This window comes from Photinus pyralis, unplaced genomic scaffold, assembly GCF_008802855.1.
Source record: "Photinus pyralis isolate 1611_PpyrPB1 unplaced genomic scaffold, Ppyr1.3 Ppyr1.4_LG5, whole genome shotgun sequence".
NCBI lineage: Eukaryota > Metazoa > Arthropoda > Insecta > Coleoptera > Lampyridae > Photinus > Photinus pyralis.
Genome location: NW_022170596.1, coordinates 11,634,617 through 11,651,945, shown reverse-complemented (window position 1 = coordinate 11,651,945; position 17,329 = coordinate 11,634,617). Strand labels below are relative to the sequence as shown.

General features: G+C 36.0%; 2 protein-coding genes across 2 annotated transcripts; one reads left to right on the top strand and one right to left on the bottom strand.

Annotated features, from left to right (window-relative positions):
- Window positions 1-635: 635 nt before the first annotated feature.
- Window positions 636-1,889, bottom strand: LOC116171689 (protein PIH1D3-like). Its single transcript, XM_031488656.1, has 3 exons — window positions 1,384-1,889; window positions 1,133-1,341; window positions 636-1,072 (listed from the first exon to the last, which is right to left on the bottom strand). Exons 1-3 carry the CDS (start codon window positions 1,487-1,489, stop codon window positions 815-817), a joined length of 573 nt encoding a protein of 190 aa, XP_031344516.1. The 5' UTR covers window positions 1,490-1,889; the 3' UTR covers window positions 636-814.
- LOC116171688 (serotriflin-like) lies at window positions 1,798-16,560 on the top strand. Its single transcript, XM_031488655.1, has 6 exons — window positions 1,798-1,930; window positions 2,128-2,213; window positions 2,262-2,398; window positions 8,464-8,609; window positions 15,554-15,757; window positions 16,073-16,560. Exons 2-6 carry the CDS (start codon window positions 2,129-2,131, stop codon window positions 16,317-16,319), a joined length of 819 nt encoding a protein of 272 aa, XP_031344515.1. The 5' UTR covers window positions 1,798-1,930; window position 2,128; the 3' UTR covers window positions 16,320-16,560.
- Window positions 16,561-17,329: the final 769 nt, after the last annotated feature.

The following is a 17,329-nucleotide window of genomic DNA, read 5'->3' as shown; positions in this document are numbered from 1 at the left end:
GTAATTAGATTTTTGAATTTAGAAATACAGATTAAATATTATTATATTTATATATAATGCAATCAGTATCTGACTGAAAATATTTCAATAGATCAAATAAAGAGAAATTTTCTAACAAATTTATACTCTTTCTTTCTCCAATATTTTTCGTTGTAGAAATTCCTTGCAGTAACATTTTTTACTAATATTTATTAGCTAGATTTCATTACCAACCGGTGATTCATTTAGAGGTACATTAAAAAAAACCAATGCTGTGAAGGTAATGAATTTCATTTTATGATCTTTATTATCATGTGAAAGATCCACTGTAGGCTCGACATTCCGAAACTAGGGACAAGTTACATATCTTGGGGGTAAGGTTATGCCTATTAAAACTCTTCGGTTTAGAATCTATGTGTGATAAATGAGTTGCGATTCATATAATTTGCCTAAAGACCATGTAATTTTCCATCTTGCTCTTAACAAATGGACTTTGCACAAAAGATGAGTCACATCTTGTACCCTTCACCCTTTCTCAGAATTTAGGTGCCTGGTTACCTTACCCATTGTTCCCTAAATCTGTTTTAACCTTGATTGTAATCAACTTTATGTATATGCATTTACTATCTTTATTAACCACACTGCTTAAACTTGATAATTCCACAAATGATTTTAACTAACTTTTGGGTTGTATTAATCAAAGTCAAGGTCTTTGGAATAAATATATCCCAATTCCTAAAATTTTTTCCATTTCTGTTAGACATCTGAGGGCAAGAATTTTACGAACATTTTGCATCAAATTATAATAACTAATCTAAAAGCCCTAGGTACAAAGTTAAAAATTGATAAAATCAAATTCTCGATTCATTCTGAGCGTGACGACGAGTTTTTCGGCATCTTTATCCCATTGTGCATTTCCTCGCTGGGGATCTACCGGTTGAGGAAGCGGTACTTCAAGTTTGTATTTGGGCGACACCAATTTTAAGCAAGTTTCCGTAATTTTCAGATCGATATTGCGAAAATCCTCTTCCGGTAAATTAATTTTAATTATCATGTCCTCACAACTAGCCGTAGATGTAGATTTTCCGCTCATCTAAAACAAACATTAATCGATTGGTGTACTTTTCAACTATTCTGTTAGGGATGCAAATACTTGCAAAAATACATCGGAAGCGGACACTTGCTGTTTATACGCGACTTCCCACTGCGGCGTTTTTCTCCAATCTGAGTTTGCACACGATTGTTCCGAAAAATATAACGCTTCCTCGGATTCTGGATCGTTTACGTCAAATTTTGGCTTTTCTGGTGGTAATTTGCTGTACACGCTTTGCTTTGGTGTCTTTCCTCCCTTACATTCTGGCTCTAAAAAAGGCATTAATTTCCAAAAACAATGGGAGTCACTACCTTTGGGATCACGGGCGTCATCCTCTGAATCCGAATCAGTATCAAATTCCTTTTGCGGCTTCAGAAGTTCTGCGAGTTTTAAAAGGCTAGATCCGTCAAAATCCATTGGCAATGTCTATTCCTTACTTGTAGGTGCACTATTGATTAAACAATTGTTGTTATAGTTACATGCATTGGAGATTTGCAGGAAACTCAATTGTTACTATCCATGTGTTAAGATTTGAGAAACCTCCGTTCTAGTTTCACCTGATTTAATCAGAATTCATTGCCATAGCCTAAATACCCTATGTCTTCCGGGTGATCAAAAGCTTAAATTTTAAATTAAGGTTAATATGAATATCGCCATTGTGCGAGAGTTCTATTTTAGTAACACAAGTGAGATACATCACAATATTCGAATGCGATTAATTTAATTGACAAATTTTAATGCTACCAATGACGATCAGTAATTATACAAACAGTAGATGATTTGGAGCAGATATTTGTCAGTCTTATATTAAGTGAGTTCTAGTCAACATCATCATCCGAGATCATAGTAAAGAAGCATGTAAGTGCTAATTTTTTTCATTTCATGAGTGTATTTAAATAATTAGGATGAACGGATCTTATTGGTGTATTGCGCTATCAGTGACCTATTGCATTTCTATTTGTAGCAATTAATGAATTGAGCGCGCACTCAATAAAATAAATAAATGTTATACATTAATGAATGCAAAGAGATTCTGATGAAGCTTTTCATTGTAGAATGAGGTCGGAAAATGTACTGCTTTTCGCTTTAATCGCATTGGTATTCGTGGACCAGACTTCCGAAGCATGGAGAAGCGATCGACGTAAGTTTTCCCTCGTGAAAACCCTAATTTCCATTGGAAAATTTTCAGAGCCCAAAGTGATGGGGGACAAAATACCACAAAGTGCGCTACTACCCAATAGGAAACCATTACAGAACAAGATCGTGTTGTACCACAACTACTTTCGAACGAGAGTGGTGCCGAGGGCTGCCAACATGTTGAGGATGGTGCGTCGCTGCTTAATTTCGTAAAGTAGGTTTTACCTACTTAAATTTAAGTGTTAATATTCAACTTTGATTGAGCAAATTTAATCGGCAATTAATACTCGTGCCGTGGCATTTTTTTTTGATCGACTAATTAGTAAATACGCTAAGATAAGCAGTCGGGTGAGTAATATTTCTCTGATTTTTATCGATAATTTATGAATTTGTTTATTATGATCGAAACGAATGCTCATCTCGACAGTGCCACTTATCAGTTCTATTGCAAAAAAAGAACCTTGAATCTTTGGTTTCAATCACCTTGCGATTCAGTTTATAATCTCTTCCTGTAAACATATAGGGCTTCAAAAAAACCGTCGATTTGGCGTATTATATCTAATAGTCGATCAAGTAGAAAATACCAATGGGAATGGGTACCTACAATTCATTTGCACTTTTCAACATGCCACTGTCACCAAATAATGATCAATGCAGGATAATGTCAATGTTATGCTTTCCACCTTGCCTTGATGAACGATTCTTTGTTAGACCTAGATTCTGCATCCGTTTCAAGTGAAATTTTCATTAAGTTTCACCACCATACACTAATCCGTGTAGTCACATTTTTTCACTTGAGTTTCCCAGTGGCGGATTCAACAGGGGGTTCCGAGTCTGACAATTCCAGAATGGCTTAGCGAAAGGGCAAAATACATCCTTTTAAACAACAAACAACTTCATTTACATTATTTCCATTACATTTCCCACTTTCTATCTTTATAAAAATCTGTACTACATGTACCTACTTACTATGAATTCCCGACCTAACTTACCTAAACTGGGTGTCAACGAATCTATTAGGCAAGCCATAATTGCTAGAGTATCTATTAGGTGTACCTATCAAATGAGATTTGGTACAGGTAAATGGTATGTGAAAAGGCGAGTTTTCGGATATTTTTCTCTTTCCGCTCACTTCCGGTTTCATCGGAAATAGTCCAGGTTGTGAATTTTTAAATGGAACACGCTGTATATTTTTACATTTTTGGATTTCTGAGAGAATTCTGAATCAGAATCTGACCCTTTCAAAAGTGAAATTTGATACATAGGCATTTGAAATAAAGGAAAATCAATCGCCAGTTTCAAAATTTGGTTTTGCGCATGCGCAGTGCCAACTTTTTATTTATGGAAGCATTTAAATGAAATTTAATACATAGGCCCTTGGAGCAAAAGAAAATCTAAAGTTAATTTCAAAATTTAGGTTTGCGCATGCGCAGTTCCAACTTTCTTATTTAGAAAAGCATTGAAATAAAATTCTTCTTATAAACTGAAATTGAAGTAGCACGTCAAAAATGGATTGCACATTTGCAACGCTATCTTTCATATTTGTGGCCGGATTTTTACGATTTTAACAGAAGTTGCATCTTACAAATGGGAAATGAATGCAAGTGGAAGTGCGCTTTATGTAAATCGTTTACGATTACTTTTTAACTTATTTGTTATAAGTAATGTAGATTAGGAAAAATCTTCACTTCACTTAAACTCTATTTTTTAAGTTCATAGGGGAACAGACCTTATTTTAATTATATTTACTTGAAGAATCAGAAACCTCCGCATCTCTGATTCAACTCAACCCAAATGAAAAGAATAATCTCAATTTAAAAATGTTCGCTTTAAAAACAACTAGATAGGTCCTTCGTGAATCAGCCAATTCCGCCATATTGGAACAAAATGGCTGACACTTTTATATAGGTATTAATGCGGAATAATGATTGGCCGAGCGGAAAGGGATTTTTTATTGTTTTATCGTTGTGCAATTTTTTAAAAATTATTTTGCTTAGTTGTTGTGAGAATGTAGTTAGGGTTGTTTTTTTAAGTGCCGTTCCGTTTGTATTTTTTAAAAGGTGAAAAAAGCGAAAAGAAATTTACGATATATCGATTTGTAATATTGCATCATAGGTATGTTAAGCTCCGCTAGAGTGAATATATTTAGCACAAATACCGCCAAAAATGGGGTATTTTACGTCTGTGTCTTCAGTTTTGGGGTGCAACCTATATATTCGATGCAGTACGTGTAGGTACTTTTATTGGAGAAAAATATCATAAAAATTTCGATAAAATTGCTCACATAGGAAAGTTGACTATTGCGCACGCATGTGTAATCTCGTTGCGTTTCATGCTATGGATTGCATCCGATGACTTTGTTTCAATTTTACATAAATTCTTTATGATTTATAAAAACGTGTAACGATTTTAATATTATTATTTTTAATTTTTTTATTTGTAAACACGAATTATAAAATTGGAGCGCAGACTATTTGTCAGTTTCGGTTTTATAAATTTTATCAAAAAAACAAAATTAGTCAATTTTTGATAAAATTTTTTGAAAAAAATGGACTTTTTCATATCGATTATGATTTAACGCACTTGAAACTGTACTGTCGGGATGGGAAGCATATGTAACAGAGGTGTTCTTTAAAGTAATCGTTTAGTAACAAAAAGTTCAAAGAATTAAACCGGGAAGTGCCCATTTTGCGCCCATTTCGATTAGTTTTTTAATTTTTACTTTGATGCTCGCTTTGATGTTGTTTCGTGAAAACACTTTTGAATATTTTATGACGCATAGAATTACCAAATGAACATTTTTGAAGAAATCGGCATTTTCACATCTATTTTGATTTAACGCACTTCCGACTGTATTGTCAGGAAGGTAAGCATATATTACAGATGTGGTTTCTAAGGCAATCGTTTAGTAACAAACAGTCCTAAGAATTTCACCCGCAAGTGCCCATTTTGTGCCCATTTATGTTACTATCTTTATTTTCGCTTTGCTATCGTTTTGCGACAACTTTACTATACTATACAAATCAAAATTATCCGATTTGACCACGCCTAAAACGATAAATTTGCATAAATATTGTCAAAAATCATACGACAAATCTTTTCTAATTTAACTTATTAACGACCATGACGAGTAATTACCCAAACATCATATTAATTAACAATTAACACCGACTGTCTGCAGTAGACAAATCTTATTCGCAATGATTTAATGCGATTCTGACGTAATGTTTTCTATTTGGCGTTAATAGAAAATATCCTTTGTATTAAGTTTCAAGTAAAACTAAATCTGTTCAGGTGCACATGAGGATTTGCATAAAGGTCAGTAAAATTCAACCAAAAAGTTCAAACAACCGTAAATAAACAATATAAAATAAATAAAATGAAAAAAAGGTTGATCGGTTTTCAATTAGCACATGTTTAATTTAGCAACAATGCGAATGTGCTTATAACTCTTGTTCATTGACCTATCATTAAGTTCAATTAACACCGTTTGCCCTTGTTATCCGCGAGGTATTCGTTTCCATTTAGGCCAAGTTCTTGTTGAAGATGTCGTTATTGGAACGTTTTTGTATCTTGATTTCTTCAAGATAATTGCTTTGGCATCTGTATCACAATTTATATTGTATACACGAAAAATTACGTAAGCATAATGTTTATTTCAAGAGTTTTTTATCACAATGCGGCATGCGAAACGGAACGTTTATATTCATATTTTATATTTGTAAATTGGCGGTACAGTTAATAGTCTCAATACAAACGAGCTCAATGTTACTGATGATAAGATGTTCTTATTAATTTGAAAAATATGATATATGTAATTACAAATTATTAATTTGTTCGAGCGGAATTATCTTGTATTTTCGAATTTTTATACGCCAAAAATGAGGTCGCGCGATGATAAGGCGATTGTACTGGTGTCGGTAGCAATTTAAATGACTTGGTAACGTGATTCCAGCAGCCATAAAGTAAAACCTTTGAGTATCTCATTGCTTTTTCTTCTCAAATTGACATTTATGATTTAAGAGTATGTGACACAACTGTCATCATTCATGTGGAGTTTAACTTTTTTTTTTGCATGCCTCTATTTATTAATCTTTAAAGCACGCACGAGTTTAAAGGCCTTTGAAGTAGTATAAAATATAAAATAGTATTTTTTTATTATTATGCCTGCAACATAATTTAAAAATAAGGGAAATAAAACGAAATCATATTTATTTTATGCTCGAATATATTTCTAATTAAGTGGATTGATTATTCGTAATTTTATGATTGTCATGGAAATGTTATACGCAATACAGGCGGCATTTATGCACCTATTTCGGTGCAATTAGACCACTAGGCCCCATTTGCACCAAAAAATTAAGCCTTGCTTAAAGTTAAGTCGAACTTAAAATCTATGGCAACTATTATTAAATCAATCGTGTTGCTATGGTATTTAAGTTATGCTTAACTTTAAAGCGCGGTTTAGACGCTACGATAAATTGTAACAATTTATCGTAACGATCGAATCGTTACGATTTATCGTTGCGTGTGAACAGAGGATTGTAGCGATTTATTGGAATTGGAATTGGATTGGATGGTTGATGGTGGCCGGCTTCAATTTCTGCGAATCGTAGCGATAAATTGGAACGTGTAAACAATAACAGCGATTTATCGCTACGATTTGTGATTAATGTTGCCGACGTGAACCATTTTTGTATCCATTTGGGCTACTTGGACTGTCTCTAGCGCACACGTTTTACATTTGGCGAGTGGCGATCAAGTTTGGCCACCCAAAAAAAATATTTGGCGACACATGGCTAGTCAGAAATCATAATCGAGATTAAGATTCTATTGTAAGCAAGCAATGTAAGAAATAAAATGCGAGTATAATTTATATTAGTGGACAGAACCAAAAGACAAGTTGAAAAGTAAAAAAATAAAAACTGTATTAAACCGTGAAGGACAATGAGATTGGAATAAGAAATCGTTACATGTAAACAGTACGCACTCTTTCGATTTATTGAACGATAAATTGGACAATCAGATCGTTACGATTTATCGAAGCCAAGATCGTAGCGTCTAAACCGCGCTTAAGGGATACTTAATTTTGACGGTGCAATTGGCCCTTAGTTTCGTGAATTATAAACAAAAGCGTTATTAAGAGGGCGCCGCAAATAGAGGGGATACACTTATTACTTTTGCTTTATACAATTGCCGGAAGAGGCGCGCAATGACATAACAATATAAAAATATTGCTCGTGCTACTTCTGCTCGTCATTGATAGATGTCTCTAGTTACGTTCAAGCAAATTCATATGTAAGATCCGCACACGTTGATTCAAAATTTCCACTCAAAACCCTTTAGGTATTATATGCACAAAACCCTCACTGAAAGGCGAGCAGCCGATCAATTACAAATCTGTAGGTAATATTACTAATTCCGGATTTCTTGTTTGTTTAAAGCGATATCTTTGGAATCGTGGCTACACCAAATTGACACTTTTTAGTTCCTATAATTGACACACCTCGAATTTTTATTCAAAAAGCGTTCAAATTAATACCAATCGCTTCGATCCCAAAGTGTGCACCGTATCACTGTGAAGGTATTAAAGTAAATATTGTCGCTTTTTTTTACCAAAAAAATCATATGTCGTTTAACTTTGAATTTCGATTTATCGATTATTTTGTTATCGATTTGCCGACAAATTCTTTAATATCTACCTAAACCAAACCTTCCTTTTTCAAATAAAATATTCGAAAACTTTCTACACATTCGTCAAAAATTTATTCGTATGCTAAAAATTAGGATGATATTTTACTCTTTCGCCACCTATCGGCATAAACCGCAGCAGTGCGGCCGCCCAAATTGCACCCTTTACTATGTAAGCTATATTACTAATGATTTTTTACTGCCCTCCAGAGCGCTTTCTTTACAAGTTAAATATCCATTTCGTTCATTTATTACTTCTTAGGATTATAATGGACCCCGTCCAAGCATTTTTTTGTTTATACAATTGGTCACGTATTCAAGTTTTGTTAATGTGACAAGTTAATGTATAGCATCGAAATTGCGTCAAATAAATATCCTCGGTTTACGAGGTGACCCATATTAATATGCTCGTTTATTTACATAGCGTTATTTTAATTGATTAAGGACGTATCAATTTAGTACCTTATAACATTCTGGGTTTTAATTAATCTGCAAAATTTAAACAGCTAAACAGCTAACAAATGCTGTTTGATACACCTGCTATACTGTGCGATTCGTTACAGAAATGGAATCATGAGGTGGCCCGATCAGCTCAGCGATGGTCGGACGCTTGTATGCTGTTAACCCACGACAATGCAACCGGAAGATTCATTGACAACTTCGGTTCATGCGGTCAAAACATTTTTGTATCATCACATCAAGTTCCTTGGTGAGTACCTATACTATCGTGGTGGTTTTTTTGCCTACCGGTGTGACATAGCTGACCGACTGGGTTACCCTGAAATTATTTTTGCTCCAGCTTTTTTAGATACAAAATCAAAAGAAAGGGACGTTGTTGTCAGTTTTGGGAACAACGCTCCTTTTCCATTTAAAATATTTTAGGAAAGTTGAATTTTGGGTTACTGCTTGTGCAAAAATTGCGGTTAGTGAGAAGCATTCCTTATTTAAACATAAATGTCGCTGCCAAAGTCTCTTCTTCGAAAAAAGCACAATCAGTATTTACACTTGATTTGTGGCTTTTCTGTTTAAGTGGATATTTTGGAAGAGGAATATCCACATGTAAAACCATAACTCTTAGAAATAGTGTAAGTCAACAAATGAAATAGTATTATGCGCACTGTAAAAAATTGCTAAAAGACTTGTGGTAATTTTCACACAAATATACAGCTTCATATAATTTTTTTTCAAGAAGTACTTGTTCGTCATTATAAACAAAGCAGATCTAATTTAGTGCTTAACGTAAACATAACCTACGATTAAATTTAAATGTCAATTTTTACAAAATGTCACACACTTGCGATTTCGATTGCGTAAGGTTAGTGAACCTTCTAGTTCTATGGATCAATTAATTCTGTAATTAGCGTGTTGCGGCTATAAAGACGGTTAAATGTGAGCATTATACGAAGAACAAACTATTCCACATATCCCGAAAGACAACTTACCTTTGTGAAATAGTTGGCCATTTTTTTTAGGGTGACCCCTTCAAATACATTTTTACTGCACAGCATTACCAAACCAAATACAGATTAAACCCCTTATTTGGATTCAAGTGCCGCTAATGATTTTTAACCGTTTAAAAATAATTTTACTTGTTTCGGGGAATAAGGTTGAAGTCTTGCTAAGCGTCCTTGTGGATTCTTGAGAGAATGAAGCCACAATAAGCAATGATGATCCGTAACTATTGTGAAGGAAACATATTCAAAGTAATGTCTTAATTCACTCAAATCGTAAATGACACATTCACCCTCAGGGAATACATGAGTAGAGTAAGCATGGCGCTTAAACCAAAAGATGAGGCGTCCGTGTGAAGGACAAAAGGTTTTGAAAAGTCAGTGGTACTCAATATTTTTTTCAATCGGACAAAAACTTCTTCACACTCAGGTTCCCATACAAATTTAATTGGTAGCAGAACAACAACAGTGGAGAAATCGGGGATTTCCTGTACCAACCACGGGTTCCTGAAAACTGTCGTATCTCCTTGACATTAGTAGAAGACTTCATTTATAAGATGGCGTTGACTTTCCTCGGATCTGGATCTAAACCAAACGAATTGACCCAAAATATTTCAGTTTAGCTCTGCAAAATGCTGTTTTATGGGGTCAATTTAGGGATAACAAGAATTTCATGTTCGCCCACGGTGGATAAAGCGTCAAATTTACTAGTAAAAAGAGCCTGTCAAGTGTGCTGTTGTTTGACACTCAAAAGAGGTATTTCCATATTAGAAGAAATTGACTTTGCTGGTAGATCGGAAGTAAAATGCCAGCGATTATCAAAAATATTAGGTAAAATACCCATACTAGCCCAGAAATCGATGCCCAATATTATTAAGTACTCGAAGTAAGTACCACCATTGACCAACGATAATCACAGTTCGATTATCGTAACATTGATGTGACGTAGGTTGATTAATAAAATGTAAATGCTGTTATTGGAAAACAGGGATTCACTGTAATAGCAGATCTCGACGCACCCGAATCCAGCATATCCAAAATGTGCATTTCGGCATAAAGTCTCAAATCATAGCCTACATGTTGCAGTGGGAGGCATGTTGAAGAGATGTCATCTTTGTAAATTGACAATCAGAGAGCTCTCCACGACTTATGAAGTATCTCAAAGCCCGTTTCCCGAGCAAAACCTACAATTACGGACAATAACGCCAGTAGTACCACACTTGTAGCAAAAAAAGCTGGCGTGGTTCTGGACATTCGGTTCGATGGTGCCCTATCAGTCTAGAAATAAATAAGCTAAACGTTGACAGTTCCAACACCTGTGATTGTTTAATATCGACAACATTAATGGTGGGTTGTTCCGGTATCTGTCGTGGCGTAACTGAATTACTAAATCCCGGTTTAAGTAAAGGTAAATGTGATTGAGTGTTCAATGCTTCGTAGCGACTAAGATCTTGCTTAACCACATTGTATCGGCGACATCCCGTCAAGAAAGCGTCGATGGTCTTTGGCACATTTGGCCCTAACTCCGATAAGTAAAACAGAGTGAGATTTCGGCGAATCTCCCGAAAATTTAATTCTCCACTTATATATCGGAGTTCTATGTACATACTGCAAGTTTACTTGACTCAATGGAGCAGTAGGAAGAGTTGGAGTGGAAGTCATAACCGATGCAAGATTTCCAGCAGATTGTGCAAGTGTATCGAAAAGCTTTCAAGTGTAGTGAATGTGAATGTCGCTCTAACACGCAAGCGTAAAGGCCCGTTCGAGATTGCCGGCAGGGCCTCGATAAGTCCCGCTATTCAAATTCTTCGAATCCCAAACATTTACTATTATCTCCTTTAGTGCCGAGTAGAAAAACCGAGTCACGCTCAACGGAAACTTCGTGACGAAGCTTCACTATCGGTTCACCCATGCGTTTTAATCTTCGCGTCGCTTCCACCGGACCTACTCGCGTTTACCTTCCTTATGAAGCGGTACATATGTAATTCTTTACACATAAATGAAATTCGAGAAATGTAAACTGCATTACAAAGTGTAGTCTATCCCCTAAGCAGTGTGTTGTGATGAAGCCCCTAGTCTCAAAAGTGTTTATATGTAATTGGTTCAATGCTTGATTCTTCAAGTGAAGAATACGCGAGGGAGCCAAATGTGAACTTGCCGGACCATCCACGTTATAGTGTTATTTCTCTTGATCTGCCAAATTAAAAAAATTATACGGTCATGGTTTTTTAATCGCAAATGATGCTACCTTTGCGTCCCAAAACCTCTTATTATGGAATGGATAAATGTCTTAAGTGATAAGGAACAATCTAGAGTAGGCTATACTGCACAAGTACGTTTAATTTGTCCGGTCAGATCCACCTGATTGGTTATGATTTACATGTTTCAGCTTACAAATTAATTAAATTGAATCATTTAACTAAATATTGTTCATCAAGTACAAGTACATTTTAGCTACTGAAGGTGACTATTTTCTTCAGAATGACAAGTTTCACACGCGTGACACCTTTGTTGGAAAATGCTACTAGGTTGCATGGTACCTCTAGAGGTACATTTTTATATTTAAGGCATTAAAAGAAGATTAATAGGCGCCAGTTGCCCTTGTTTATTAAGCAGACCGAGCGAACTTTGTACCGCCTATCAGTCAATGTCACGCTCCCGGAAGGGACATAAGCTCGGTTTCGGCGGCTGCCCGTCTCACCTCTCACAATTTACTAATTCAGTAACGTTCGTGGCCATACGCCAACCTTTAACCAAAATGTCATAGCAATCGGATGAACGGTTTAGGCAAGCATTAGGTACAAACATTCATTTTTATTTATATAGATAAATTACAGATTTATTTGATTTATTGCATGATTGTGTATCAATTTAATTGGCAAACCATAACTACATCACAATAGGAGTGTGACATTTACGATTTGTTATGGTTAATAAAAACGCATTATCAAAAACAGTACCAAGATAATGGTATAATAAACTTTGTCAAACAATGTAATTTATGATCGTAATAAAAAAAAACAGTTTAACAGCTCTCATGATAATTTTAACTGGAAATTTAAATAGCTATTACCTTAAATCCTCTATTTGTACATGATATGTTCTTACGGGCTTAAAATCCTTCTACCACCGAGACACAAAGACGCATAGACACATAGACGGATATTAAAATAACAGCTTCTATAATTCTGAGAAATCTGAATGCCAATATAATTGGAAATAGTCATTAGTCATTGATATAAAATGGGCAGAATTCCCTGGTTTACTGTTTAATTAATGTAATTAGTAGTAACAGTCTGCGTATTTAATAATAAAATTTGTCAAGTTGTTTTATGGCAGTCGTAGCGCGTGGAGGTCTTTTTCTTTCCGAATGTGTTCCCACTCGCTAGCTTTGCACATCGAGTGAAATTCTCAAGCTTCTTCTAGGCATAAACGATCTGTACTCGCTTGTTCGAAATGGTGTATAAATAATCCACACACGAAGGAAGAGATGAATACGTAAGGAAGAGGAGGAGGAACGGATGAAGTAGGATCTTAGACCATATAGTACATGGACTGCCAATTGTAACTAAAATATGGTCAAGGACATCGCTGGGTATGTGAGTTTCAGGGTAAACGAGTCTGTCCGAAGTTGTCCGATGAGACACGATTTGAGACTGTCAACCTATAAATTAATAAACGTCAATTAATTAATCGCCTAGATATCCCAAGAAAAGCAAACTTATTCTTATTTGTGGACGTATAGCAAATAATGAAGAGTATTTAAAGCTTCCCGTACTACGCGGTTACTATAAAGCTGCTCTTTAAGCGATCCTAGTGGTGTTTACACGACTTTAGTTTACCCTGAGATTCACATACCCACGACTACAGTGCCCTCTATCCGTGACCATCCATTTTGTATTGAAAGCATAGGGCGAATAGCAGTCCATGTACTATATGGTCTAAGAGTAGGATACGTTTGAGGGAAACAAAGATCCTAGAAGGCACTGGTTAGATTTTGTTTAAATGTCACTGTCAAGAAATTGAAGAAAGAAGCACAACGGTATCTTCAAATACCGATACCTACTGATGACGGAAAGCAGGAGTGAGGGACTAGAAGAAAGGATGTAGGAGAGAAAGGGAAAGGACTAGTTGGAAGAATGAGAAGAATCCAGGAAAGTAGGAGGCTGGAGGAGATACCACAGATAAGGGTGGGGAACGGGAGGGTGAACGAAAATGTAGCAAATGAGGAGTAAACAGATGCGGAGAAGGGTTAAGAGTAGGGTGGAGGTTCGGCAAGGGTAGAAAGAAAAGTAAAATGAGAATGGAAATCTAGCGTTACGCAATTGATCGTAGCGGACTGTAAATGGTATACAGGTAGAGGCAAAGAGAATCGGGGGGAAAGACGGAAGATTAGGAGAAACAAGCCACAAGGGAGAAAGATGTGCTGTGGAGTAGGTGGATTTTCTGGAATTTACGAATTCAAAATGATGAAGAATGAACAAGGAAGATGAGGAGAAGCAGAAGCATAAAGCGAATAGTAGCAGGATGAAACGAATTCGTGAAGCTGAGAAGGTAGGAAGAAAACAAAAGGAAGAGATAAGGAGTAGGTAATAGAGAATAATCCGCAAAACAAAGTGAGGGAGAGGATCAAGAAAAGAGAGAAAGAGTAAAAAATCAGTAGTAAATGGGGGAGGATGCGGAGGAATTGACATGAGGCAAAGTTTGTAGGGTGAAAAAGAACGAAAAGAAGTACAGGTGGAGGTACATGTTGGGGGGCGGGAATGGAGAGAAAATAGGAAGAGTACAAGCTGAAGAAGGATAATGGAAGGAAGAAATAAGACGGTGCGAAAGTAAAAAAATTCGTTAAGCCACTTGTGAGAATTTGTTTTTTCGATTTTAATGTGAAAGTGCACTAAAAAAGTGTTAAAGAGAAGGAAAATTGGGGAGGGGGGAGGCTAAGAAAGGAAGAAGGTTCAAAGGAAGATATAAGGAAAGTTACAACACGCGGAGAGGGTGGAGTTGGAGAAGACGGAGTAGGAAAGTTTAAAAAGTGGAAAAGAAAGAAGAAGAGAAGCAAGGGAAGTATAAACGAGAAAGCGTAGGGGCAGGGAAAAAGGAGTAGGAAAAGTTAGATGAAGTGCTGGTGAAACTGAAGCGGGAGCAGAAGGGATAAAGGAGCGAAAGAAACTGGAAGAAAAGGGGAGTAGAATGTGGAAGAAAATCACGAGGAAGTGAAAGGAGGGAGCAACGAAAAGGAGCAACGATAAAGGAGAAGGAGAAGAAAGAAAACAGCAATTCTAAATGATGGAGAAGAATAGGGGTTGAGTTGAAGAAGTAGAGAAAGAAACAAAGCCGGTGATTTCGTGGAGAGGCAGAGAACGGAGGAAGCCGAGTAAAAACTGGAGGTGTCGAGAAGGAACAAAAAAAGTTGAAAGAAGAGTAAAAAAGGAAAAGATACGCCCCCGTATCAAGGATGAAGAACACTAGAAAGAAGAATAGAACGGGAACAGCGAACAATATTATGAAAGAAGATAGGATGCAACAAGAAGGGGAAATAATTAAAAAGTAGAAAAAGGCAAAGAAAGGGTCTTCAACGCTGCGCTTGCCGTTGTTTAGTCGCATTGTACGACACGCAGTGCCCTCTGCGGTAGGGTTATTTTACTACCCGTCTCTACACAGAGAAGTACTCGTGTATATAGAATACTACGCTACCAAAATATTCATAAAATCTAATGAAAATTCAAAAAATAAAAAAATACGCTAGCGGGTTTCCGTTACACAACATCATATTAGAATTCCTTTAAAAATGTGCTTTCTTGTAAAGAATTCATAACTCAAAATTTGAGATTTCATTAAAATGCATATGTTCCTCCAAATATTCAAGCATAGGCAAACCATAATATAAGCTTCTGGTAAGACGTGCTGCAATGTTTGTAGCATAACACATGGGAATAAACAAGATTAGATTGTCTATATTCATTTATTATTAACAGCAGGCATGAAGCGATATGTTTGTTTTATTATACCTCATTGTCTTCTTAGTTGTATCATGAGATTTTTTACAAAGTCGGTCAACTAAATCAAAATAATGCAATGATTAACATGGATTGGTTTATGAACGGAAATGTACAAACTAATAGAAGTTAAAGTACAGTTCTCTTCAGCAAACAACCACAATTTGTTTATATTTATTTCAATTACAACGATATATATTTTCCAGGTTATTTGCCATAAAAACGTGGTGGTTAGAAAAAGACAATTTCACATTTGGTGGCGACAATAACGACCTATACGTGATAGGTCACTACACTCAATTGGTATGGGCAACAAGCCATCAGGTTGGATGCGGTTTTACCAAGTGCGATAGAGTGGGTAACAATAAAGGAAGAGGCTATTACAGTTACGTGTGCAATTATTGCCCCATGTAAGTACAAACAGAGATTAGATCTTTCAGGTGTAAATAAAGAAAATCGCATAACAAAGGTGAAAAAAATATGTGTGGCGTGCGTGAAAGATTCAGGCAATAATTTCACTTTCTTACCGCAATTGTGTTACTATTTCTTTATCGACGGGAAGTATGGGTAAATGAAGCATGAGTGGACAAAAAAGAGCATGCATTAATGAGTTCCGCTCTCATTGTTTGGCATTATGTTTCTGATTAGTTAATTTGATTAATTAAAATTTAGCTTGTCTGTCGTGTAATCCACCTTAAGACTGTCTAATTGGCGTATTGTTTCAGAGGTAATCACCCCGAAAGGCTAGGTACCCCTTACAGAAGAGGCAGACCGTGCGGAATGTGTCGCCGCAAATGTCACGCCAAAAAACTATGCACGAACGCATGTCCCGTTGCCGATTATTGGGCAAACTGTCGAGAGTTACACGCGGTTTGGCCGAACTGGTTGTGCGATCGGAGCACCGAGAGAGGCGAAGAAAGGACCGAGTACTGTCAAGCAACTTGTAAATGTAGGGGTACCATTCGACAATAACATAAGTGTTTTTGATGTATAGCTTATTTTTAAATTGTATTCCTGCCCTGTGTAATTAATGCAAATGATATGAGGAAATAATTTGTAGTATAACTTGTAGCACTTAGTAGTCTCATTGTAGTGTACTAATCTGCCAAATTCGTTTGGTTTACTTAATGTTTTGTATGTTTTGTCAGTGAAAGCAAAATAATTATTATGCAACTTTGTAATCTTCGTGAAAATAAGATATATTTTTGGCCTAGGCTGTGTTTATCGTTACGAAAACGTGTAAGGTGTAAAAAGAGTCACCAGTTTAGTTAGAGATATGACCAGAGCGGGATTCATCCTCTCCAGCGCCTTGAGGCACGACTCACCGATTGCGTATCCTCTTCTCCCCTCCAGATATACTAAGGGTTGAATGCAAGGAATCTGCAAAATGTGTTCCGTTCTTGTCCAATTCAAGGTAAGTCTAGCAACACGAAAACAAAATTAAAATACAAACTAGGGCGCCTTCCTTTCATGTTGGCAATATCATCATTAATTCCATCGAATAGATTATTTTATTTAATTTGTGACCTATAACGTTTGAATCACAAATAAAGCAGACGATGCATTTGACCGTATTTATTGATTTGATGGTATAATTCAGGTAACGTATCGATTTTGATTTAGATGAGATATTTAAATTTACGCTTTATCTGAGTATAACATGCCCAATTTTTCTTGTCATAAATTTACCCAAATGAAGTTTTGCATATACCAGTACCACATTATTTATTTACCACATAATTCATAACAGTATTCAGTGGAAATATGGAAAAACACGGATTTACTATCGTCGTTTTATCTTCAAAGACTTTAAACCTTAAAATTAACTATTTCCAGTGTTACTAAAAATTAAGAAACACCATAATTTAATTGTCTGTAACATTGACCAGCTCTCATTGAAATTTCGTGGCTCTATGTTAAACGGATTCGGAGTAAAAAAAATAAATAGTGGAGCCGCGCAAGGATTTTCCATAAGCCGTAAT

Bases quoted from the DNA above. Each gene is read 5' to 3' on its own strand.
- LOC116171689 (XM_031488656.1), bottom strand. From the start codon at position 1,489: ATGGATTTTGACGGATCTAGCCTTTTAAAACTCGCAGAACTTCTGAAG. The intron at 1,342-1,383 runs GTAGTGACTCCC...TGCCTTTTTTAG, and splicing joins TGACGCCCGTGATCCCAAAG to AGCCAGAATGTAAGGGAGGA. The intron at 1,073-1,132 runs GTATTTGCATCC...TGTTTGTTTTAG, and splicing joins CTTCCGATGTATTTTTGCAA to ATGAGCGGAAAATCTACATC.
- LOC116171688 (XM_031488655.1), top strand. From the start codon at position 2,129: ATGAGGTCGGAAAATGTACTGCTTTTCGCTTTAATCGCATTGGTATTC. The intron at 2,214-2,261 runs GTAAGTTTTCCC...GAAAATTTTCAG, and splicing joins AGCATGGAGAAGCGATCGAC to AGCCCAAAGTGATGGGGGAC. The intron at 2,399-8,463 runs GTGCGTCGCTGC...GATTCGTTACAG, and splicing joins CTGCCAACATGTTGAGGATG to AAATGGAATCATGAGGTGGC.